The following is a 27,058-nucleotide window of genomic DNA, read 5'->3' on the forward strand; positions in this document are numbered from 1 at the left end:
TGTCGGGACTCACATCCTAAAATGATAGCTGCATTTGCATGTGCCCGCCAACTGAGCTGTCAATCACCGGCAGCTCCTGGCACGGTTGTACGGCAGATCACACGTACACACACCAAGATGCGCATATCAGGCATCGGCTGTGTTGCACAGCCGACGCGATACATCTACGAATATCATCATTCACGGATATAATGATGGCACACACTGACCAATAGTGCATCGATATATCAGCCGTTCAATTGAACGACCGGTATCACCCAGCGTTGTATTAAGAAGGGTGCCCATGTGCACACTCCGGCCCTCCTCTCTGTGGCACAGTACACTCTGGCATTGTACTACAGCCCTACTACACATTCGCAGGTCTCTGGAAATATGGCACCCAGGCCATGTTACCCTACTGTGCATGAGCAAATCTCTGAAAAACTGACTATTGTGCCCAGCACCCATGTTTAATACTTACGGTACTTATGTAATATCTGGGCTCCCAGTTTTCTTATGAGACCGCGTCCCCTCGCCACGCTTCGGGCACGGTGGCTCGCTGCACTCGCCACACTATATAAAATTGACTCCATGCGTAGTTGGATAGTAGGGGTATGAAAAAATGGGGTGCATTTAACATGGGAGTCCAGATAATACATAAGTACCATACTTACCTCCCCAGAGTCCTAGAATCAGCGCTGGACCCAGTAGAGCAGGGGTGGGGACATCAGGCCCGGGGGCCGTAGCCGTTCTGAGTGGCCCTCCCACCCACCTGGCGGCTTTGCCGGTAGTCAAGTACAGGGGTATTTTCATGAGAGGTCGGTAGTTCTCGCAAGATTCCTAATCAACAGCAGCCGGAGACTGTAAGTCCTATTCAGGACAATTTTTTTGAGAAATTTTTACATATGGCATATTTACATTTTTCCCCCACACAAACGGCCCTTGGCACAAAAAAGGTTCCCCACCCCTGCAGTAGAGGGATGCAGTAAACATAGGTGCAGCCTGTGTGGTAGAAGACCCATTATATATACACCAATGATGTGTGCTGAAATCTACAAGATCCCTGTACATTGCAGATTGCTGAGAATCAGGCCCTCTGAGACGTTTCTGTCTAGGGTGTGGGTTACTGGTGTTCATGCAAAGTGGTTAATGAGCATTAGAATAAGTTGTCAACAAGAGCTTGCAAAGGTCACTTTAGATCCTGAAATGCCAGGCTACCAGTAACACCTACATACTGTAATAGTCCTTATAATGTGCTTATGCCACTTGGCACTTATTACAGGAGCCATGCCAAGCGTTGTGCATGTGCATTACTCTGCAAGTCCCAACAAGTTGGAAAACAGGAAGAAGACAACACCAGCGAACTTATCAGTGAGTTCCAGCTCCCACAGGGCCCAGCCACACACACATAGCTGCTGCATGCAGCAAGTATCAGCAGCCTTATCCCCCTTAGCCTAGGAGAGAGAGGAACAGTGTGTACATACTTTGTATTGGGGTCTCCCATGATGATTACTGTATTCTCCTCACTTTGACCATGCAAACCAGAAGATGGCAGCAGCATCATGTCCTATGTGTTTTCCAGGGGAGAGAGAGAGCACTTCACTCCAGCACTGCTGGACTAGAGCGATTCCGATATGCTCCGCCTATGTATCATAAGACAGGAAGCTGGGCTGGGCCTGTGCACTGTTTCCCTTCCAGCAGCTGAGAGAGAGCGCGCTGAGCTGTCACACCATATACATCCTGCTCCACCACTGACTGCTGCTGAACATGCCGGTAAGTGACTCTATATGCCTTTAGATGTGTGTGTAGTCTTAGCGGGGCGGACTAGATGGCTGGAAGAAGTGGATGAGGCTCTGCAGACCCTCTGACATGCACAGCTTGCTATCAGGACAGTGATACATTGTATTATGTCCAGTAGACCTCATACTGCACAATCTCTTTTGAATGATTACATTTCACACACTTCAGTTCCTGTTTCTTGTGATATTTTTAATAATTATTTATTATCTCCATCATTATGTAGTTTGTTGGGGTGTTCGGGATATAAACAATGGCAATTACTGTATGTGAACCCTGGGTATACTATAAATCTGCAGTTTTGGTATACTGTAAAATACCTGCATGTACAGTATTCTTAAATAAATAAAAATTAGCAGGCAGTGCCCTCTTCCTCAATGTGATTAATAGTATGCCACGTCTGACTTGGCACAGGACAAGCTTTTGTTGTTGTGACACCATTACTACTACACTTCTTATCTACATCGCACAGTGGTTGTGCTGATAGGACTGTTTTCCAATTAAGTTTGCTTGTTTTGTGTACCAGGGCACTATAAAGGCCCCCATTCACTAGGGTGACTTTTCTGAGTGGAGAATCACTCGCAATTCCCCCTCCCCCCCTCCCCCCCTCCCCCTTGAGCAGCATGATCGCAAGTGGTCCTTAAGGTGCCCATACACGTTACAATTATTGTATACAATGTCGCATCTCATCTCATCTCGGTTTTGCGATAAGATGAGATGAGATCTAGTACAAAATGTATGTGCGGCACATACTTTTTGTACTAGATCTCATCGCAAAACCGATATCCGATGAGATGTGATATTGTATACAATATTGTATACAATAATTGTAACGTGTATGCATGCAATTCCAGCCAAGCCTGACTGGTTCGGATGGGATCCAACAGATTGTTTCTACGGCCATTGCGACTCGCAGGCTTTGGTGGAATGCCCACGGGGCCGTGTATCGCATCGAACCTGCTGTCAATCCCATGTGATTTGGCTGCTTTTCACGCGATTGATCGCCCCATTCACATGAAAAGAGCCCAATTTGCATGTAAATCACCTAGTGTATGGCCAGCTTTAAATACATATTCCAGAACACTGCTATTTGGTATGGCACACTACTGAGCGCCTATTTGCATATACATTTTATAAATTCCCCTAATAATCTATGATTACAATAGCCTCTAATACAGCTTGGAACACACTGCGATTTGCTCCTTCAACATGATCGTTACAGTTTCCCTTGAACACCCTGGAGTTTTAGAATCAATGATAAAAAGAAAGACCTCCATACACTGAGCCGATTTGGTCCGATTTTGGCCATTGCGACCAATCGGGCCGTTAAATTGGGTATCAGGTGTCCGTACACTGCTGCGAGACATCGCACCAGTGTATGAGCACCTTTAATCTAATCAATCCTCAAAAATCATTGAGTGCCATTAATCTTGGTAACTAATTTTGCTCAGATTATTGCAGTAGGAAAGTGAGTGATATAAAAGTTAACACTTATGGGGTCAATTCAAAAGTCTGTGATGTTGGCTCACAATGTGCTGATTCACATATTACAGTTACCCAAGATCATTGATTATACTATGAACCTCTATGGAACCACCGACCGTTTTCAATATGCCTTTCCCTTATATTATCATATTCCGTAGAGTAGTATGCTGCTCATTATTTGCATATAAAAATTCATATATAAACATTCAAATAAGTTGGTTTGAATTGAATTTAAGTCCGAATGAATGTATTTCATTCTTGCCAACATTTCATGTCTCCTCTCGGGAGAAGTTACGCTCAGGGGGGAAGGGAAGAAGCTTTGCATCCTCAAGCCCCACTCCATTGCAGGAAATATTGTGATTGGAGGGGGCGGAGCTAAATTATGTAATTTGCATAATTTTAGCCCCGCCTCCTCCGTGTACACCCGCAAATGCTGGTATTTGACCATCAAAATAATAGATGGGGGTGGAGAATGTGGTGATTACACCAGCGTATTGTGCATATTGCTCAGTGTGTATCGAACAGTGATTGTTCTGTCTTTCATTAACATTGCTCTAGTGTCTACGGGTAATCTGGGTGATGCAGATGTCGAGGAAATCGATCATATAATAATGCATGTGAGGGTACGGCCACAGAGAGCAGTGATATCACAGCAGACTGCTCTCCACCTGTACAGCCAGGATGCTGGGAGTCGCACAAATCCTGAAAAAAAGGTTAATAAGAGATGACCAAAATGGGGGAGCAAGTATAAACTTTATTGCATACAGTGTTTAAATATTATTTATTTATTAAGTTACTTACAGCAGATTCAGTTGCGCTTTACAATTGTAGACAGTGATAAAACAAACTGGGTAACGACAGACAGCCTTGGCGGTAGCAGGGCCCTGCTGCAAGCTTACAATCTGGAAAGATTCAAGCATAGAAGCATACTCTCAACTTGTATAGTCCGGATGGTCCGTATTTGCTTTTACCCTATAACTAACAAAATATTAATTTGAAGTGGAGAAGAGGTTTTTTTTGTTTTTGTTTTGAGGGTGGGGGGTGTTTTCCTTTTTGGAACTAGAGAATTCACCCTGATTTCCCACACCACAGCCCTAATGATACATAGCTTGTAGTCTTAAGAAAAGTCTTATAAAAACGAGTTTATTCTTTTATGAGCAGGCGAGAATAACAGTCGTAAACTGTGTATAATTTCTCTGGATGTCTGCTCTGCCCAGAAGTTGCTGCACATACATCCCAAGCAGTTTGCACAATTCGGATAGATTTCCCTTCTAATACACATGTTGGGCCCCATCATCTGTGGTACAGAACACTGTCAATCATAAAAAAAAAAAAAGCAAAAAAACACAAGACTGTAACTAGGCAGACACCTACTGATCCAAGCTCTTGCCTGTTCCATTTCTGACATCCACAATGGACAAGCACATCCAGTGTGTGGAAAGGCCTAAGGGCTGGGTCACATGTTGGCCTATTAGTGTCTTCAGAATGTAACCGCCAGTAGTGGTTGTCTGCTGATATCAGTGATGGGCCGCTCAATCTGCATCATGCTGTTTTATTTTACACCTTTTTTATGTGCGCCTATTAACCATACTTTTCTACCTGCCCCTCTCCTTCAGGGAGAAAATGCTTTGTTCCTGGACTTCCCTGGTAATGTATGATTGCCATCACCTGTGGGGAGCTGGGTAATTGATAAAAATAGGTGTGTCACCACAGATGATTGTAATCATACATTACCAGGGAATGTCCAGGAATAGAGCATTTTCTCCCTCATGGAGAGGGGCAGGTAGGCAAGTATGCTTTTAACTCTTCATCCAAATTTGCAAATTGAGCACTACTTTCTCTGAATTTTAAATGAAATTAAATATATGCACATAGTAGAAACCCAATACTGTTTTCAATAGAGCAAAAGAAGACTAGTTAGAGCAGGCATTCCAATCCCCTGTGGGTGGGAGGTGTATCCTGACGTGTTTCCTGATTGGATAGGAACACAGCCAATGTCCTTCTCTGCCTACTCTACCATAGCTAAACCTTAAATTGCTTCAGTCCTACTCTAGCACAAAGGTGAAGCATTCTGTAAATTATTCTATAGCACAAGTCACTGGATTGAATTGATTGGACAATCAGTTTAAATATATGAAAAGCAGAGAAGTACTACATATAATGCAACCATAGGGGGGCAGGAGAGAGTCGAAATAGAGTATGCAGAGAAAAAGGAGTATCACTGTGTGGTGCACCAAGAGAAATTTTAATAAAATATAACCTTTATTAATTCATTGGTAAAAGCAGTAGCGAAATAAAAGACAAGATACATACGGATACAAACGTTAAACATGTAAAAATAAAAAGGATATCACTATCCTCACGAAGTGGGACTCCACTATTCCACTTGTTGGGGTTTAAATATTTCTCACTATAATAGTGTAAATATAATGTGTTTTAATTGTTGCAGTTTATTCGTAGTAAGTATGAGAGTTGTGGTATCTGTTTGAATTCGTAAGTGGCCAATCGTCTGTTCGGTAGGTCAGATTGCTATATGACAGCTAAATCTAATGGAGACCCAAGTTCCTCCACTCAAACAGAAGGATATTGTACCATTAAATGATGTTTAGTGCGCCAAACAACCACTGCACCTTGGCAAGTGGTATCTCACTGTGTTAGGGTGCTGCGTCTGATGCTATCAGCACGCATTCACAGACCGGGCGAATTGCCAGACGCCAGCCAGACTGACAGCTCCGTGGATGACCGAGGTAGCCGGCAGTGAATGCAGCTCGGTCAATCACCGTGTCTCTGCTGAAGGATCGCAGTGCAGACGTCACACACCGCGTATCCAGCAGCCGCACGTGTTGGTATGGCTGACTGAGTCCGGTCAGGTACCGCTTAATCTCTCTATGACTCACAACAATTTAAATACACATTTACCAAAGTGGGGAAGGGAAAGTGGAGTCAAAACCACGAAGTGTGCGGTCGAAATATGTTTCCCCTGGGTCACACAGTTACCATCACCTAGCTTGATTTATAACATTACAATACTGTACTTTGTATCTAATTAATTGACTGGAAATCACTGAACTTTAGACCAATCAAAAAATACACACTGTGCAAATAAATGCACACACATATTATCAATGTGAAAGGTAATGGAGAACTAACAAACATCATTCATTTGATTGCCAGCCCCCTTGCTCTGATTATAGTTTATGCTTATAAGTCTGTGCTAGAAAAATATTAGAAATGTTTGTCAAAATAAAAATCATCAAAATACATATTTTATTTTTGTTTAAACATATTATCACTTGTAACTTGTGTTCTTGTTTAAACGATCTCCGTGAAATATGGAGCTGTACACATTTCTCATTTTATTATTTCACATCAGTATATGCACCAGTCTAGAAGTTCCCATGACCACAGCTGTGTGAGGACATAATGCCAACCTCTTGCCACAATGCCACTCATAAGCTACTTGATGTGGAACAGAGTCCTACAATGGCTGAGCTAAGTTGTGGCTGTTGGTTCTCTTGGAATTAATGACCTAACTGGGCATGAGGCACAAAGTGGGAAGTCATAAGTCTTAGGGGGGGGTATTCAATCCTTGCCGCTATTTCCAACGGGAAAAAAAGCGAAGGGCACCTATTCAATGCTGTCTTGTCCGACAGAACGGGCCCGACTTTGAAAGCTGTCTGGTCCGTTTTGTTGATTATGCCCATGAATTTTCGCAATCCTGGCCGAATTTCGACAATCCACGTCCGCTTATGTAGACACGACCCCTTTTCCCTGATAGTGAAGCGGGACATTGAATCCTGTCTGGCAATATGCTGTAGAGCAAAACAAAAACTGGCTAGGGTCACGGCTGTCGGGACGGATCAACAGTCATGACCCGGGATGAATATCCCCCTTAAATTCCTAGGTTTGAGATTAGCACTTATTGCAGAAACTGTCTTTGGCATTTGCAGGTGGAGGTTACACTTTAGTATTTGCCACAGCATTATGACATTCAATAGAGGGCATACGTTACTTGATTGGAGGGAGAAGAGTCTGTTCAGACCAGTTGTTATGCCCATAGAGTTCTTTAAGTGTTCTGGAGAGAGTGGCTACCCAGCCTGCCCAGTGGACTAATATGACTATACATGATTAGTGATCCATATCTCGATGGTCAACATAAGTGGCCAGATCAGTCTTTGTATAGTCACTTGTAAGAATTGATGCATAGCTACTTGGTACACAAAAGAAGAGCAAAAAAGCAGTGGCGTAGCTTTGTTTGGCGCCCCCCCCCCCCCCCCCCCCCAGCTGCCCGTGCCCCCTCCCCCCATTGCCGCAGGCTTACCTGTCCGCGCGTCCCGGCTCCCCTCCTGGCTTCAATTAATTCTATGCAGACGGACCACGATAAAATGGCCACCCCCATACCGCAGACAGTTTCAGAGAACAGTCTGCTTTATGGGGCGGCCATTTTATCGTGGTCCCTCTCCATAGCATTGATTGAAGCCAGGAGGGGAGCCGGGACGCGTGGACAGGTAAGCCTGCGGGGGATGGGGGGCGGGGGGATTACTATAGCACCGCAGCCCCCCGGCGCCCCCATATGCACAGCGCCCCCCCACCCCGCGACCGCGGGGGCTGCGGTGCTATAGCTACACCACTGCAAAAAAGTGTCTGATTTTGGCACACAAGAAAAGAATATAAAAAAAAAATGACTTAATATATTCCCATAAAAGGTTTTTTACTTCAGTGAAATATATTAAAGTGGAGAATGGTGCATGAAAATAAAGTGTGATATTAAAATAAGGCGGTGTGTAGTTGTCTTTGTGTATGTTATTTATTTCTCTTGCATGTCACTCAGTAGGTTTAATTTGTGTAGTACCCATCAGTACATCGGGACCGATGTTACCTGTTGGGTGCCTGCTGGTCTCCCAGGGGTTAATTTAATATAGATAGATTATTGATCCTTTGTATATAAGGATTTATTACTAGGTCCCAGCGCTCTATTTATTAGACCTATATTGGTCCCTTCTGTGGCAGATTGGTAAATCCTATGAGTGAGATTTAATAGGACGAGAGATTTGGTAAGAAAGTTTTTTTTAAAGCGGCAATCATTTACACTGCTAAACCAGTTTGAATTTGCTTTGTAAATGATTGCCGCTTTAAAAAAAAACTGGAGATTTCTCACAAAATCTCTCACTTTCTGAATCTCTCATCCTATATTTCTATATGGTGAAATAGGATTTATTTTCTCATGTTCAGGTCCATACACGCTGGGCGACTATGCCCAGCATGTATGGACAGCGATGATCGCTATCATCGCTGGAGGGAAAGCCGCTCAATGCATACACACTGGGTCGCTTTTCCCCCTGCCCGGCGCCGTCAGCGGGGAGAGGACGGCTTTGCATAGCGCAGGTCTATGCAAAGCTGTCCTCAAAGCCGCTCATCTGCTGGTAATACCAGCAGATGAGCAGCTTTCCCGGAAATGATTCAGGAGTGCGCAGCAGCGCTCATTGCCGGGGCATACACACTGGGCGGCTTTGAGCTGAAAGCCGCTCAAACATGCTGTTTTGAGCAGCTTTCACCTCAGTCGCCCAGTGTGTATGGACCTTTATTCAGACCTCTTCATAAGTGTTCTTTGTATCCATCCAATTGGTACAATGTAACTATAATTTAGAACTTGACTGTTGGCTCAGTGCCCAGGGTCAGTTCAGTGTATGTTTTCCTATTATTCCAGCCAGTTCACAGCTACTGTATGCTAGGAGCTTAGTGTTTGGTTTATTTCATTAACCTCTAGCTTGCCATTATGATTATGCTAGTACTTCTAGTATCAGTGTTCATAATAGCTACTTGTCAGCAGTTACTTGCATTAAATACCCATTAAGAGAAAAGTACGTTGTGGCTTGCAGCACTCATTAAGTACTCATTACCAGCTTCATTTCAAATGTAACGTGTTTTTTTTTTTAACCTAGTGGGGTTTTTTTTAACTGTCTTACGCTGTAATGAAAATATATTTTTGGTCTTTCTGATTAAACTTATGAAGTGAAAATCCATTGGATGAGTTTTGACAACATATCTGTTTGTCTCCATGTTAATTTATTTATTTATTAACAGTTTCTTATATAGCGCACACAGATTCCGCAGCGCTTTACAGAGAATGCCCAGTGCCATGTTTTCCTAACTATCGAGCAATGCCATCTAAAGATGGCATTTTGCAACCAGGGATAAGCTACGTAAATCTGACTGCTTCACATACTGTAGAAAACAAAGGGTCTGTGGCTGCTTTGGAAATATAGTGGCGTAGAAGATATGGGAGATATCCCACCTTCATACATTTTGGGAATCCATAACATTTGTGGGTATACCCTGAAAACTGGGGTATGCTGCAATTAATGATATTTAATGATGCCACAAGTATTTGATGATGGATACTCCTCCCAGTCTTGTTTTATTGAAATGTTTCTCCACAATTTTAAAGCTGTATAAATAATAATTTTTAAAAATAAATAAATCTAATTAAAACGTATCGCTTAGAAAATAATAACTTTTTGTGCTGTTTACACAATGAAATAAATACAATAAATGATATAAATGCCCATCTTTCAACATCTATTTACTAATATTGTCTGTCGCGGCTGTGCTTTGCATTCGTAATTGCGCAGCTGCACAGAATGTTGCACCGCCACAATTTATCACTGTGAAACCTGCATGAGAGTTGTTGCGTAGTGCAGGTATACCTTCTGTAATCAGTGTAAGCCAGGCATGTCCAAACTATGGCCCTCCAGCTGTTGTGAAACTACAAGTCCCATCATGCCTTGCCACAGTTTTGCTATTAGGGAATGCTAAATCTATGGCAAGGCATGCTGGGATGTGTAGTTTCACAACAGCTGGAGGGCCACAGTTTGGACAGGCCTGGTGTAAGCTGAGTGTAAAGCCCCTCTATGCATTCTGCATGCACAGTGAAGACCATCTTGGAGGAGGAATGTATGACCCAACTCGCAGTAGGCTATGGGACCACAACACAGTGCTAATCATTGATTTGCCTGTTGCGAAGTAGGGTGAAACAGTGATGACCTTTATTCATTCTAATCTAACATATTTTAAACCCGATTGGAGCTGCATTGAATTCATATACAGAGCACGGGACACAAAAAATGCTACTTATTCTCAGCCATAATTTTGGAAAGAAGGGGTTTTGGCGCCTTGCTATATACAACCTAGTGCAGGCATGTTCAAACTGTGGCCCTCCAGCTGTGGTAAAACTACACATCCCAGCATGCCTTGCCATAGATTTAGCGTTCCCTAATAGCAAAACTGTGGCAAGGCATGATGGGATTTGTAGTTTCTCAACAGCTGGAGGGCCATAGTTGGGACATGCCTGACCTAGTGCATACATATAGTAATGTTTTCCTTAAGGTTAAGAACAACCCCGCATCTATGTGTTGTATGGTATGTTTAAAATATTCTAGTAATGGTCACGTGTAATCAGTGCTTTATTGGACTGTTTTTTTTATTTCAGACAGAAGAATTTTTTGTGGACATGACCTGTGAAGGCTGCTCGAATGCTGTGACCCGTGTCCTGTCTCGCCTGGACAGTAAGCATTATGTACATATTGTGTGTGTGTGTGTGTGTTTGTGTATGTACAGTATGCGTGTGAAAGGTAGAGAGCTGTGCTGCTGGTTCCTACTTCATTTGAATGATTATTAATTGAACATTTGTCCTGCCAACTCTCTGTACAAGGAAGTTCAGGAAATTCCAGTGATCACATAATGGGGCTTCTGTAGAGTAAGCAGAAGTCATTTCTCCTGGACTGTGCATATTCCTTTATAACGGGACAAATGTAAAAAAAATGTTCATGCAGGGACAATACTATACTGCTTGCTTTGTTTTAATACTGAACTTTAGAATGAAGCTAGGACTGTCCATCCCCAACCGTAATCTGCTCATTTCAGTTTTACCCCACCTCAAGCGTTGGCGCACATGCGTGGAAAGGGATGGGGACTACGTTGAAAAGTGAATATTGCATTACATAGAGGATACACTGAGTTATGCACAAAAAGTGTTCAAATGTGTTCACAAATAAACTTACAGACATGGAGGCATTACTTTTTAATTCAGCCTCAGAGCATAACTGACAATTAGAAGCAACATCATGGAGACCATAGTTTGTTTCCATGGAAACTGAGGAAAGTTTGAAGCTCATTTATTCACACTCTATTTGTCAGCAGCAATGTATTTTTGAGTTCTTGTGAGGTGACTTCATACAGGAGCCCTGTTTCAAATATGAAATCTGTATTACCCATAATAATGATTTTAATAACCCAGCATTATTGTCAGTGGATTTCACTAGTGCAGGCTGTCAGACCTAATTATTTATTTTTCTGTAAAAGAGCTGGTGCTGCGAACTGCTATGTAAGCCCCAACCCATCCGGCACTTGACCCCAACCCCTTTCAAAGATCTGTGAATTGAGGGTTGTGCACTTGTCCTTGCTGTGACAACTGTTGAAAATTCAGACTTCGCCTCCGTCCCTCCAATGGCTGCTGTTTTCCATCATTAAAGCCCACTGTCTGATCCTCTTATATTGTGTGTGTGTGTGTGTGTGTGTGTTTGGCTCCACCCCTCTCTGGAAACCACCTCTTGTAAATCCTGCTTTTGTTATTACTAAATTGATTGCTATTATTTCATTTTGCAGTGATGACATGTTAGAATGTCGACCAGTCGTCCCTGGTGAGACCGTTGTAAATTTTTCCTGTCAACATTCTGGGAGTGTCAGCATGTTTCATTTTTTCCTGTTGACATTTTGAATGTTGACATTTGTATTGTCTACATATTGACTACATTTTGCTACACTGAGATGGGCGGGGTTGGGATTGTTGAAAGCCTGCTCTGTCTGGCAATAATGGGGAACCTGGGGGGGCCTTAAAATCGGGGTGCAGTCCAAAGCTGTGTGGCCCCTTCTGACTGAAGATGAAGGTGCAGTTCGGATCACTGAACATCTTCTGTAGAATGTTCTCACTCTGCTTTTGTCTCTGTTCCCGTCTCTCTGAATAACCCTGGCATTGTAACACCGTTTCCGAGCCATGAAACAGTTTTGTTCCCGGTAATTAATCAGCATAAACAAGTGTGAGGTATAAATAAATATACAGCTGAAACAGAGTCCCTGCAGGACTCATTATACCGTTGTTTTTCAATGTTTTAATTTTTTTTGCCTACTGTAAAGTTTAATTGAGCAACTGTTACAAGTGTCCCTGATATGTGGATACATGTCTATTGTTCTTTGTGTTCTTACAATTTGTTTGTTTACAATGACGCTGTAAATAAATACATGTGGGACTGTTGCAACATTTTATTCAGTAACAGTAGAGAAGTTATAAATGAGCTTTAGATGCAGTCTCTCCCTCCCCTCCCTCTCTCCCAACCTCTCCCTCTCTCTCCCTCTCATCCCCCAGGAAAGGGTCCTGGTAGATGATGCCGGGTCCAGCATTCTTGGATTTCTACCTAGGTCTTGACACAGGGTCCAGGCGCAGTGTGAACGGATATACTGGGTCAAAGCAACCCGGGTCCCATTCACTGCAGTGTAAAGGCATCGCTGGAAGATGCTGACAGGTGCTGCCGGGTGGCTAGTGTGAAATCGCTTGCAAGCCAATTCGCAGCTGGGATTTTGTTCCTGGCTTGCGACCCAGCTTACAAGCGCTTGCAAGTGTGAAAGGGGTATAACGTGCTTTATACATTCTTCACCATTGGGTGATACATAGGGGCCCTTACAAACATTTTTTATTGGACCTACAAATAGCTAGTTGTGCCACTGTGTACAGCCATGCATCTGAATGGGCAATACATTGTTCATCTACAGTATTATCCACAAGGTTCCAGAACACAGGGAACTTGGTGATTGGATGTACAATATTTCTTCCCAAAGTCTGCTACATCTCCCCTCATGCATTAAGCATTTTGGATAGTACATAGTACATGATCAAACACTAGTCCATATTATGAAGACATCAGTGAAATAAAGGAATATATATTATATCTGTTCTTATTCTTGCGGTTTCAGATGTTCAGTATGAAATCGATTTGCCAAACAAGAAAGTGATGATACAATCCGGTAATTATTCTGTGGACCAATTACTGGAGACCCTGAAGAAGACTGGAAAAGAAACCAAACACTTATGTACTAAATAATGTGAGGAGTGTGAGGAACAGTTGAATGGTAAATATTAGCATCAATGCTACCATTATATAAGTTCAATTTAAAGAGCCCCCCAAATCCACCATGTTAATTCAGGCTTATTTTGAGACCACTTGTAAAAGACTTATTAAAATAAAAATGATACACATTATATTTAATGTTCCTGTTTTGAAAATGCATAATTCTCCTATATATTGTATATTATAACAAATACTGTAAGTTATGCCTGTCAGCTTCACAGAGTATAGGCAGCCATGTTGTTGGCTAAATAAATTGTAGTCCCTAGCTCCAATGAATTTGAATTGAATGCTGCTTTCTCATAATGACAATATGGAGACAGCCCAATTAGCTGCGAGTTGTGAGTTACCGTATATGCCGGCGTATAAGACGACTGGGTGTATAAGACGACCCCCCAACATTTCCACTCAAAGTATAGAGTTTGTTACATACTCGCCAGATTAGACTACCCCCTCTTCCGCACACCTTCCACACACCAAATCAAACACACATTATACATTATGCAACACAACATATTCCCCATTACACAATATGCCACACACACGGTAATGCCCCTTACATAGTATGCCACATAAGTGCTGCTTACCTACATGCTCATTACTAGGGTTTTCTTGCTTGATGCCAGGGGTTTCTTGCTCTGTGCCAGGGGTTTCTTGCTCTGTGCCAAACACTGTGCAGCAGACACCATGAAGGTGACAGGCTGCGGTGACCCTACTGATGGGTTATTGTAGTGGCCTGGGGGGGGGGAGTTGGCACCCTGCCCCCCAGCCCAGCCCGCCCGCCATTGCTGCTGTCTGTCCCTGCCTGCAGCGTTGCTAGAAGAGACTGCCGGGCAGAGCGATGCAAAACTGGGTGTCTTTATTATCTATCCCTACCCGCGACTATGCAGCACGGAGCGGCTATTTAAAATGACGCGCCGGGCCCGGCTTACGGCGTAGCAGCCAATCAAGGCAAGCCGCTCTGATTGGCTTGAGAGTCACGAGCTGCCTGATTGGCTGCCGGGCCCGGCGCGTCATTTTAAATAGCCACGCCGTGCTGCATAGTCGCGGGTAGGGTTAGATCATAAAGACACCCAGGTTTGCATCGCTCTGCCCGGCAGTCTCTTATAGCAAAGCTGCAGGCAGGGACACTGACACAACGGGGCAAGGTGACCGGACGGAGGCGGAACCGTTCCGGGCTCACTTTAACCCCTGATCCCAAAGTGCACCCGGCGTATAAGACGACCCCCCACTTGGGGGCATTTTTTTATGGGGAAAAAAGTCGTCTTATACGCCGGAAAATACGGTATTTCTCTAGACTCGCAGACATTCACACAAATTCTCTAATCCAATTAAGATGTCTATTCACTGTACTATCAGCAGTGGGTGTGAATTGGCAGCCTAATGCGATATGAGCGAAGTGCATGAAAAAGTAGGGAAGTCTTTCTGGCTGATTTGTGCTTTTTATTCTAAAGCAGTGGTTCCCAACCCTGGTCCTCAAGTACCCCCAACAGTGCATGTTTTCCAGGTCTCCACACAGAATCACAAGTGACATAATTAGCTCCACCTGTGGATCTTTTAAAATGTGTCTAAATAATGAGTGCACCTGCCGGGTGACCTGGAAAATGTTCACTTTTGGGGGTACTTGAGGACCAGGGTTGGGAACCACTGTTCTAAAGCTTATAAATCCCGTTTAATTATAAAGGAATGGGGTAATTTGCGTCCATTTTAAAGTCAAAGAAAAAGGGTAAAAAATTATCCAAAATAAACACTTTCATTAAATCAGCGGTGCATAATAGAATTAAGCAGTTGATTTTGAGGCACCTAAAAGGGTACTTGTGTATTATCAGGGTGCCCATTACGTAGTTTACGTAGTGGTGTATTTAGAATACCAATACAGCACTATGCTGAAGAGTGGCGAGCGGACGCGGATTCGGGCTCGGTGGCTCGTTGCGCTCACCACACTTTATAAAATCAATTCCACACCGACAATGGATAGTGGGGGTATGACGTGGTTAGTGGGGGTAAAATGGCTGTTCTATACTTACCCTCCTCCGGCCCAGGCACCGCGTCGATCCCCGCTGACTCCCCGGCAGACGCATTCAGTCCCCCTGCTCCGGCACTCACCACAGAGGCTGTATGCAATTAGCGTAGTGCCGCTGGGGGAGCAGGGAAACCATGTGATGCGCCGCCAGCGGCACTACGCTGAATTACGTACAGCGTCCGATGTGAGTGCCGGAGCAGGGGGACTGAATGCGACTGCCGCGGAGTCACCGTGGATCGCGGGGATGGACATGGTGCCTGGGATGGAGGAGGGTAAGTATAAACCACACCACCAACGCAGCTTAGCCTACGGGCGCCCTGATAATACACAAGTACCCCTAAAACTAATTTGTAATTATTTCCTAATTAAGCTAATTGAGAACTTACAGATGCCTAATTAGTCACTAGGGAGGGTGTCCAAAGGGTTTTGCACATGGTGTCATGACATTTTATCATTAACATAAGGATTTTCTCTACCATCTCTCACCCTCCGGGAGGTGCGAATAGAAAAATGCGGTTTTACTTTGGTTCAGTGCAAATTTCTAATTGGATTGCAAATTTCATATTTGCAGAGAAAACCGTGCCACACATCTCTTGCAACTTGCACCTAACTCGCATCAAATTGGATTGATTCCTAAAGCTAGATACACACCTACAGATTTATCTGTCCAATTTGGCTGGTGGGAATAAAAATCTGGCAATGTATAGGAGCAAAGGACAATCAGCCCATTCTCTCCCAAATGCTGGAAAATTTACAAAAACTATTGTTTGGATTAGTTTAAATCAAATGGCTTTAACTAATTTGTCTGAATGACCATTGTCTGTTTTCCAGTGTTTGGGGGCAAATGTTTGGTACTTATACACTCCCACACATTACCAGATTTTTGTTCCCACCAAAAAGATTGGACAGATAAATCTGTAGGTGTGTACCCTGCATTAGTCTGCGTCTTTGGTGAGTCCGCCTCTGCGGTGTGTCTATTCAGCTGGTGCATATTAAACACTAAACTGGTTCACTAAACTTTATCACATTTTATTGCACAGTATGTATAAGGAGGATTATTTCAAACATATCCTGTAACCGGACAAGTTCGATAATTTATCCTTTTGCTCTAGGAGATTTGATAAACATTCTCCTTAATTATTTTTAAATATTAGCTTTAAGCTTTCTTTTTTTTATGTTTACAAATAACCACCAGATGGCACTAATTTTGGGCTTTTGTAAAGGTACCTAGAATACCTATTGCACCTAGAATACCATTACTTTTTGTCTCTGGAGTCAAATGTACACTTTTTTTTTTTTTTTGCATATTTTTTCTATAATCTTTTTGAATCTTGTCATACCTCTTCATATGAATAGAATACATTTCACGGCACTTAGGATAATCTGTGTTTAACTGTTATTTTTCACAAATCCTAGCGAGTCTGATTGTCACAAATAGCATCCTCATTGTAGAAGATGGTTATGTGTGACAAAAACAAAACCACTGCGCATAAAGAAAGTCCCAATTTGTGCATTTGACTTCCCAATGTATTTTTTCACTCTTGGAAATCATTCATGTTTAAGCCGCAGTGAAGGAATGATGGCACAAAATTGTGGAATGATGAAATGCTTGTTTTCTCTTCGGAGTGTGTTTTAGGTTTAGGTTGACATGCATCGGGTCGACCACTGAAGATTGACAGGGCTTAGGTTGACACCTGAAATAGTCCAACCAGGTTGAAAGGTCGACAATGAGAAAGTCGAACAGTTAAAAGGCCAACATGAGTTTTTCACTGTTTTTTTTTTTTTTTTCCCCGAATGTCGACATGGACACCATAAAAGTGTCCATGTCGACATTCGCTGTGCTCGTTATGCTTCGGGCATGGTTCCTCGCTACGCTCGACGCACTTTTTTATTCTCCCACCACACCGTAGTGGATGGTAGGGCATGAAATATTCGGCACATGTTGGCTACATTTTTTTTTAAAAATCTTGTCAACCTTTTTGACTGCTGACCTTCACATTGTTGACCAACTCTGTTAACCTTAGCCATGTCGACCTATTTCAGGTGTAGACATAAGCCCTGTTGTCCCAGTGCATGTCGACCTAGAGACCATATTCAGGGTTAGGTGCAGTACTGGAACACCACCAGGAGGCGGCTGTATGTCACTGCTGGGTCACCAGGGACTGTGGGGTATATTCAATTCCCCTGATGGCGAGCTATTGTAGGGGAGAAGCGTTTATAGCTCGCCATCTGTATTCAACTCCCTACCCTCTACTCGCTGTTTCCTCCTCGCCTGTTCCCTGAAGTGAGGTGGAAACGGCAAGGGTGGCCATTTGTCCCTAAGGGGGACAGAGTTTGGTGGCTAGGATGGCTTGTTTTTTGGGGAGGATAAGCCATCCTCGCCGCACAAACCCCCCTCGCCGGCCACATTGAATACCCCTTGATATATCAACATTATTGCTGTTGCCATATAGTACCCATCCCGTTTACAATTAGTCAGAACGGGCACAGGAAATAGGACATATCTTATTTTATGTTTAAGTTTTGCTAATGTCTTCTGGTTTTTAATCTAATATTCCCTCTAACAGTGTAAATTAATAATATATGTTCTGTTTCTTCCAGGATGGAGATGGATGGGCTTACCGGTGACATAGAGGATTTCTCTGAGGACTTTATCTACCAGCTGTCCTGAGGATACATTGGAGCACGATCCCTGTATCTCAATTTGTTGTCTCAAAACAGAAATATATATACTGATTGTAACAGCGGGATGGGGAAGAGAACATTGCATATGTATTTTGTATATGGAAGTGCCTCACTTTGTTTGTTTTTTGATAAAAGTCTCACATTGACTAAAAGGTCAGAGGATAGGGTAACTAATGTAGATAGAGGTCATATGTTCTAATAAAGGAATCCAAGACACATTGTATGTCTGTGTGTTTGTGTGCTACAATAACGCTGTCATCTATGTATCAGGCATCCTCTCAGTGACATTATTTGGGGATAGCAAATAGAAAATGTCTGCTCTAAAGGTAATAAACAGAAACCGTGGTCACATTGTACCTTTTTATTTACCCCTAGTTTCCTCCTAGAGAGCGGCAGTCCTTATACAACTGTGGCTACATTCATGTCCATTTATAGTTATTGTACATAGTAACATAGTAATTAAGGCTGAAAAAAGACGTTAGTCCATCGAGTTCAACCTATCTGACTTGTCACTACTGACTTCAGTAAGTCATATCTATAGGATTCCCTTAGTGGCCAAAAATGCATCCAGTTTTGATTAAAATTCATTAACAGTAGTTGCTGTAATCACCCCCACCGGCAATGAGTCCCGGAATTTTACTGCTCTATTGGTAAAGAATCCTCTTCTTAATTCAGTACGTAATTTATTTTCCTCGAGCCTCAGTACATGCCCGCGTGTCCTAAGTATAGGCCTGTTAGTGAACAAATCATCTCCCAGTTCCATATGATTCCCAAACCTTACATACTAATCATATCACCTCTCAACCTCCGTTTACCCAGTGAAAACCTATTCAGCCTGGTTACTCTATCTTTGTATTCTAGTGATTCAAGACCTTTTACTAGCTTAGCCGCCCTTCTCTGTACCTGTTCCAATTCATTTATGTCCTTTTTAAGGTGCGGTGCCCAGAACTGAACACAATATTCCAAGTATGGTCTCACCAATGCCTTGTAAGGAGGCATTATCACATTGGCATCACTTGAATCAATACCCCTTTTAATGCATGCCAGAGTCCGGTTTGCTTTTGCTGCTGCACTTGAGCAGTGTGTACTGTTGCCCAACTTTTCAAATGATCCGCAAGTCCTTCTCTACAGCAGAATTCCCTATAATAACTCAATTTAGCCTATAAATAGCTTGATCATTTTTGTTCCCATAATGAATTGCCATTTTTCAACGCTAAACTGCATTTTCCACCTTTCCGCCCACCTTTTCAGTTTTATTTAAATCACTTTGTAGTGTTTCCACATCCTAATAGCCTTACTGAGGGGCAGATTTATTAAGCTTGGAGAAGAGATAAACTGGAGATAAAGCGGAGAAAAGGTAAAGGGCGAGATGTATCAAATGGAAAATGCGGTAAAACCCCGGTTTTTCCGCATTTTCCAATGTATCAAAAATGATACCGCACTGAAGGGTATCGCCACCTTTTGGTGGCGATACCCTATAGAAGCCTATGGGCTTCTTTTCGCCGCCCGCTGATGCCGATGCAAACCCGCCACCTCTCCGACCCCCCCTCTGGCTTACCTTCCTGAAGGGTCCTCCTGGACCCGGAAGGTAAGCCCAGCCTCCCCCTAGTGAAGCAGCCGGACATCCTTCCGGCTGCAGGGGGGAGGAGGAAGCGCCGGGGACAGTATGCATAGCTGTCCCCGGCGTGAGGGGAGAGCGTGGCGGCAGGGAGGTGACGGAGACCCCCCGCACACCAGTGTACAGGTATCGCGGGGGGCCTCCGTCACCTCCGTCACCGCACCGCAATGTTAGTACATATGCGGCAGCATCGCGGCGGGGGGGTGGCGAAGGGCGGCGATGTAATACATCCCGCCCAAAAGGTGATAAAGCACCAGCCAATCAACTCCCAACTGTCTTTTTCAAACACAGCTGATTGGCTGGTGCTTTATCGCCTTTTACCTTTTCTCCGCTTTATCTCTTCTCCAAGCTTAATAAATCTGCCCCTCAATTTTGTGTCATCTGCAAATATTGCAATTTTACTCACTATGTCACTTCTAATATCAATAATGAATATATTAAACAAGGTGGGTGCCAATATTGGACCTTGAGTGTCTCCAATTTGGACCTTACTCCAGCTGGAAAGTATGCCATTTACCACCACTCTCTGTCCCTGATTGTGCAACCAGTTTTTAATCCAATTACAAATTTTATCTCCTACCCCTAAAGTACCTAGTTTCATTAATAACCTTTTTTGATGCACCATGTCAAAAGTTTTAGCGAAATCAAGCAGTATTACATCAACAGATTTCCCTACGTCCAGCCCTACTGACCTCATAGAAGCTAATTAAATTAGTCTGACACTATCTATTTTTGTCGAACCCATGCTGCGCATTACTTATTACTTTCTCCTGTTCTATGAAATATTGGATACTATCTCTTATTATTCCTTCTAATATTTTCCCCACAATGGATGTAAGGCTGACCGGTCGATAATTTTTAGGGTTAGTTTTGCTACCTTTCTTCCATATTAGTACTACGTTAGCTTTGCGCCAGTCCCTTGGTACCGGTCCCGAGTATATTGATTCTTCGAATATCAGATACTGTATAATGGTAGTGCTATTACAGAACTCAATTCTTTTAGTATCCTGGGGTGTATTTCGTCTGGGCCAGGAGATTTGTTACGATTTAGATTCTGTAATCTATTTTTGACTATTTCCTCACTCAAACACACAGTTTGGGAGCAATCAAGAGCCGAGCATTTAATCTGTGGGAGATCTTCTGAAGATTCCTCCCTTGTAAATACCAAAGCAAAAAAATTAATTGAATAATTTCACTTTCTCTTTTCCTTCTACCCTGCTTATTTTTTAGTGGGTCAATATTTTCCTTCCTTAACTGTTTCCCGTTTATATACCTACAATTTATGGGGATTAGATTTGCTATGTGCAGCTATTTTACATTCAGTCTCTAATTTAGCCATCTTTTCCTCCTCTGTATTTATGTTGGGTGGTTTATAACCTGTTCCTGCTATAAGTTTTTAGCTCCTTTTAATATTACCTGTGATTTCTACCCATACTGATTCTACTGATTCCATTGTGCTCTCGTATATATGTCTTCCCCTATGTATGTTTTTAAGGATGGTTTAACATATAAACATACCCCCCTCCCCTTCTACCTAATCTGTTTTTTCTAAACAGACTATAACCTTTATAGCAGAGGATTTTTCGTACTGCCTGATAATGGGTGCTGCAGCGGACAAAAACTTAGGTGAAATTAGTATATACCATGTAGAGTGCCTGTGTCCAGGTCCCTGTCTTTAAGATCCCCGTTGGGAATAATCACATGGATTTTACCACTGTATGGGCAAAACCCACGTTGTGGATCAGGAAGTATTTCATCTGTGAGAAGCAGCAACCAGATTGCTAGTAAAAAGCAAATGCTTGATCATATTGTGGAAATGCACATGCACATGCAGCTCTGGTTGGCCAGTTTAGTTGTTCAGATCATATTTGAGGCCTGTTCGGAGTCGGACCTTCCTTTCCAGTGTGAGATAGATATAAGTGGTGACGCATGTGAATGTATATAAGTGGTCCTTGGACCGACGTACATTATTTTTCTCTGTACAAAATAGATTTACACACCAGCTCCGTGCTGGAGGGGATTGGTTATCTTCATTGGGACTTTCTCTGCACCATATGGAGCTGCAGTGTGCACTAACAGGCCATTCATTTAATTTTCTCTCTATCTTAAATTATGGTGTTTGGTTTTCTATAAGCTGAATTATATATTTTTTAAATCAATTTAATCAATGGCTAATTAGCAACTGATTGTTCTCCTTGAATCTTGCCACAGTCAATGCAGTATCACACCCAATATTGGGCAGTTGGCCATCTTCCAACCGCAACAACCGATGTTGTTACATCGACAACCGATATAGCTGCTTATCCTGACTGTTACATCTAACCCACATGTATGGACAAACTGCACAACGTTTGTTTGAAGCAAGCAGGATAAGTCATACAGATTCCTCAAATTTTTGTGATAGCCATGAGTTTCCAGCATTCGGATTGGTCCACCTGCAACCCTCGGCATCTAATGTTGAATATTTTCATTCACGCACATCGCAGAAAAGTGAATGCCTCCCACGGAATATGAATACATTGGCTTGTAGTGCTTAGCTTGCGGCACAAGGGTAGCCATTCCTATATGTTTCTAATTTCACGTCTATATCTTAGCTGATTTTTAATGCCGTAGGCCAATTTTTTTTACATTAAATAGTGTATCATGCATACATTATATGGTTCAGACCATAAATTATTGGTTATTACTCACAATGGGGCAGATGTATTAAGCCTCTTACAGTGTACATGGAAGGTGATAATGCACCAGCCAGCCAATCAGCTACAGTATATTTGATAAATGACCGGAGTTGATTGGCTGGTGCTTTATCACCACTTTATGACTTTTCCAGGCAATATACATCTGCCCCAATATTTCAAATAGCCATTTTGGGAGAACAATCCCAAAGTAAAACTAGGAGTCAGCTAGATCCGCAAAACAATGTTAAAGCTTACTACCCATTTTGTTACATCTCTTATATATTTGGCTACATCTGTCACTCAAAGTGTGTCTGGAGCTGTAACGCTGGGTTGTGGACTTCCATCTTAATTTATGATTGTCATCACCTGTTTTAAACAGGGTAATTGATAAGAAAGGTGTTTAAGCACAAGTGATGGTAATCCATAAATTAAGAAGAAAGTCCAGAAACAGAGCAATGTGTCCCTCCTGGAGAGGGTCATGTTGGAAGGTATGCACCTCCCTTACCCCCCCCCCCCCCCCCATTCACGGCATCCCCACGATTAAATGGCACATGCAAAACACTGACATGGCTATGGTCGACAATGAAAACGGTTGACAAGATTTATTTTTCACTTTTTCATATTCATTCTCATGTGTCGACATGGACACCAATGAAGTGCCACACTTATGTCAACATTTACATGTGTTGATTTTTTCTTGTGGCGATTCGCGGCACCCCCCGCGACACCCCCCCCCCCCCCGCGCGATTTGCAGCACACCTCCCGCAATTCGCGGCACCCCCGGTGACTCCCACAATTCGCGACACCCACACACCCCCCCCGCGACCCCCCCTCCCGCAATTCACGGCATCCACCCACGACCCCTCCTCCCGTGATTCGCGGACACCCCTCACCTCCTCCCTCCCACCCCCGCACGCGATTCACGGCAACCCCAGTATTAAATGGCACATGCAAAACACTGGCACGGCTATGGTCGACAATGAAAAAGGTTGACATGAGTTTTTGAAGATTTATTTTTCCTTTTTTGAATGTTTTCATATTCATTCTCATGTGTCGACATGGACACCGATGAAGTGCCACACTTATGTCAACATTTACATGTGTTGAACTTTCTGTGTTGATTTTTTCGTGTAGCAATTCTTTTCCAGTGACAACTATGAACTATGTGCATGTCAACCTACACATCATCAACCAATTCTTTGTATAATATATAACACCTGTTCTGTTTTACTGTAGGTGTTTTACGTCAGACCTTTTACTACTACTATTACTGTTTATGTAAATGCATTCTGAATGACAGCAACATCCTACCATCCATCTACAAGAATATATAACCAACTAGGTGATTCATCGCGCCCCGTGCCCCCCCCTACCGCAATTCACGGACCCCCCGCGCACCCCCCTCCCGCGATTCGCAACCCCCCCTCGCGCAATTCACGCCCCCTCCCACGCTTTGCGGACCCCTGCCCTCTCCCGCGATTCGCCGACAACTGCACCCCCACCCTCCCTTGATTCACGGCACCCCCCGCGCCCCTCCCGCAATTCACGGCACCCCTAAGCCCCTCTTTAGTCCCCCGTATACTCACACACCCCTATCACTACCCAGCTTCCTGCTCTCCTGAACCGTAACTTCCACCACTGGGGAGTCGCTGACGCTGTTTTGCCCACATGCCCCTATCATGCCTCATAGCCCAGCCTCCTGCTCTCATGCACCCGAACTCCCACCCAGTAGGAGGAGACACTGACTAAGGGCCACCATCCTGTACTGCCACGATGGACCCTCACCCACTGGCAGAAGCTGCACAGTATCTCCCACCCTCCTCTTTAGTCCCCCTTATGCCCACACACCCCTATCACTACCCAGCCTCCTGTTTTCCTGTGTCGTGACCTCCGCCAGTGGGGAGCCGCTGACTCAGAAACACCCTACTATACTATTGCACACACACACCTAAACAACACGCACACACCCCCCCACACCCACAAATGTCACTGTACCCTCCACACTATCAATGTACATCTTACTCTGTAACCACTTTTTAATTAAACAAAACAATACACACCCCCTTCCACATCATATGCTCTCTATTTAACACATTTCACCTATAACTCAAGTTGCAATACAGGCCATCTTTCATACAATTCTAACCATATTTCTCATATACAAATGTTCACAAATTAAGGGGGCGCAGCCCCTTACGACGGTGTGAAGAGCGCCCGTAGGGCGCGATGAATCACCTAGTAATATGCATAAGTGACCAGCAGGTGGCGCTCATATATTACTTGTGTAACTACTATGTAAGTTAAAACATTAAAAGCTGTTTTTACAGCACAGGCTGGCTCTTCAGCTGTTGTAACAGAGCCTGCTGAGATCTATAGTTCCAGGACTGTGGGAGAGCTAAGGCGTACAGCATGGGTTTGTAGAAAGATCTATCCAGCTACAAATATATTCTGTTCCTTGAAAAATATCTTTATTCCTCTGGGATTCATTTGATTAAAATAATCTGTGTTTTCTAAATTGTTCCCGATGTAAATTCAATAATACCTGATATATAGCAAATGCTATGGTTTTTGTTGCTGTTGCCGAGAATACTTTGTACAGGCAACTTTTTTGAAAAAATTCCACTGCTGTCCGAACATGTGAACGCAGAGCTGCCGGTAAATGTATTCTGTTTATTTAATCATTCACAATTGTTTATGTAGTGCCAGTAAATTCCATTGTGCATTATCAATCTCCAATACTGAGGGGGCATGGCCATGTGTATGTAAGTGTGGCCATGCCTTGTTGTGCATGACCTGGTCCTCTATGTATGTATGTATGTATGTCACATCAGCACCTTACTTGGAGGTGTTGGCTTGCCACCCAGTCCCTCATACAGATTAGTGCAGTTGCGCACAAGTCTACAATGGGCATTGTAAGTTTTCTCATTCCGCTGCTGAATCTACACGTATCTAGGTGATTCAGAGTCATACATTACAGATTCATATCCCCACTTGAGTCATAAGGGATAGCAATAAGCTATCCTCTCACTATCAGGATACTTGCGTGTCACTACTCAACAGATACTCTACCCCATTGGGTTAACAATCTGTTGATCATTGGATCACGAATCCCTAACCTGAGGTGGACCGTTGAACATCAGGTCACCTTGTATGTTGAAACACAGGCTCGAGTATTGTTATTGTTTCTTATTGTTTCTTATGATTTCTTGGTGTTGTAAATTTTCTTTCACTAATTCACTATGTTGAGTAAAATATTGCAAACGATGCTTAAAAAAAAAGAGAAGGAGAAGAAAAAAGAAAGGAAAAAGAGGAGAAGGAAATGTTTTAAGGATTAGAGTCTGATCACTTAGAGGGATGATTTATATATATATGTATTTTTTTTTTTTTTTTTTTTTTTTTTTTGATCACAAATATAGTATAAGATGCGTATTAAAAGGGAACAGATACGAATAATAGAGAATGGGTCCTAGATTTGCCAGTATAGACATACATACACATCGCCATGTTGGCTTAGATCTTCCCTTAGCCATCCCCTACACGCAGTTGCGATACTCCACTGATAAATTGTCTCTCTGGCCGCTACTCTATATGTTTTGTTATGTATGTTAAAGAAATGTTGCAGCAGAAATTGATTGTGTAAATTACTACGTCTACAGTTATGTATAGAGCGTATCGACTTATGCTGCTGTTTTATATGCTTTATATGTTATATTTATGTTTTGCAAATAATAAAAATTATATAAAAAAAAAAAAAAAGAAACACAGGCTCATTCCCTGTCACCATCCGGTATTAAAGATTCTTACAGTACATCCACCTTTTGGATATAAGTGTGGACCAATAATCCTACTTAGATTTATCCTCAGCCAAAAATTCACCTTCATGAGAAGGTCGTGACACCATACCACATTAAAGATTATCACCTCTCAGAACCACCATCCGTTTTAAAGGACATTTGTTTCAGCAGTAGTGTTGATTTCCAATCCTTTGTGCATGTATAAAAACCCCTGATGAAGTCTTTTTCAAGACGAAACGCGTTGGGTTATTGAAACTGCATCCTAAAGATGAAATCCTGATGTGAACATCGAAATTTTAATAAAAGTCAATTTAACCTTATTTTGTATTATTGCACTATGTATACTTCCAGGTGGTTGTAAACCTCTAGCGTTCTCCACTCTCTCTCTTTCTCTTTGTTTTACTCTATCTCCCACTAACAGGGGGGATCTGTGGAGTAGCTGCTGTATTACATTGGGCGCATTTTTGGGTCACTCTCTGTTTTTTATATAAATATATATATATATATATATATATATATATATAAAGAAAAAATAATAATAATAATAAAAATAAATATCAAATAAATGAAAATAGATCTGCTCAATTGAGCATAAAATTATGCACTGTAATGAACATCAGGTACACATACATAGTTAATGTTAAATTTCCGCCTGATATTAGTCCCACATTTAGGTGCTTTGGTCAAATAGAGACCTTTGGACCATGTAAAATAGAGACACAGTGAATAATTTACTATTGGATGGCATATGCAATGCAATCTGGGTAGGATGTACCACCCAGGATCACATAGCAATATGCAATCCTTTCTGCTGAATGTAT

The 27,058-nt window shown here is 42.7% G+C and overlaps 2 protein-coding genes across 3 annotated transcripts in view; one reads left to right on the forward strand and one right to left on the reverse strand.

Annotated features, from left to right (window-relative positions):
• G3BP1 (G3BP stress granule assembly factor 1) overlaps positions 1-1,618 on the reverse strand; it is a 41,772-nt gene extending 40,154 nt beyond the window's left edge. Inside the window, exon 1 of the mRNA XM_083181745.1 lies at positions 1,464-1,618. Coding sequence (XP_083037871.1) covers positions 1,464-1,543 — 80 coding nt within the window. The 5' untranslated portion in view covers positions 1,544-1,618. The remainder of the gene's footprint in view (positions 1-1,463) is intronic.
• On the forward strand, positions 1,580-18,363 carry ATOX1 (antioxidant 1 copper chaperone). Of its 2 annotated transcripts, XM_083181747.1 has the most exons (5): positions 1,580-1,752; positions 3,820-3,974; positions 10,751-10,826; positions 13,288-13,443; positions 18,064-18,363. In XM_083181747.1, exons 1-4 carry the CDS (start codon positions 1,614-1,616, stop codon positions 13,413-13,415), a joined length of 498 nt encoding a protein of 165 aa, XP_083037873.1. In that variant the 5' UTR covers positions 1,580-1,613; the 3' UTR covers positions 13,416-13,443; positions 18,064-18,363. The 2 variants fall into 2 exon arrangements, with proteins under 2 accessions (XP_083037873.1, XP_083037874.1); XM_083181748.1 differs by lacking the exon at positions 3,820-3,974 and having other exon boundaries at positions 1,618-1,752.
• The last annotated feature ends 8,695 nt before the right edge of the window (positions 18,364-27,058 follow it).

This window comes from Crinia signifera, chromosome 4 (genome assembly GCF_055691185.1).
Source record: "Crinia signifera chromosome 4, ASM5569118v1, whole genome shotgun sequence".
Classification (NCBI taxonomy): Eukaryota; Metazoa; Chordata; class Amphibia; order Anura; family Myobatrachidae; genus Crinia; species Crinia signifera.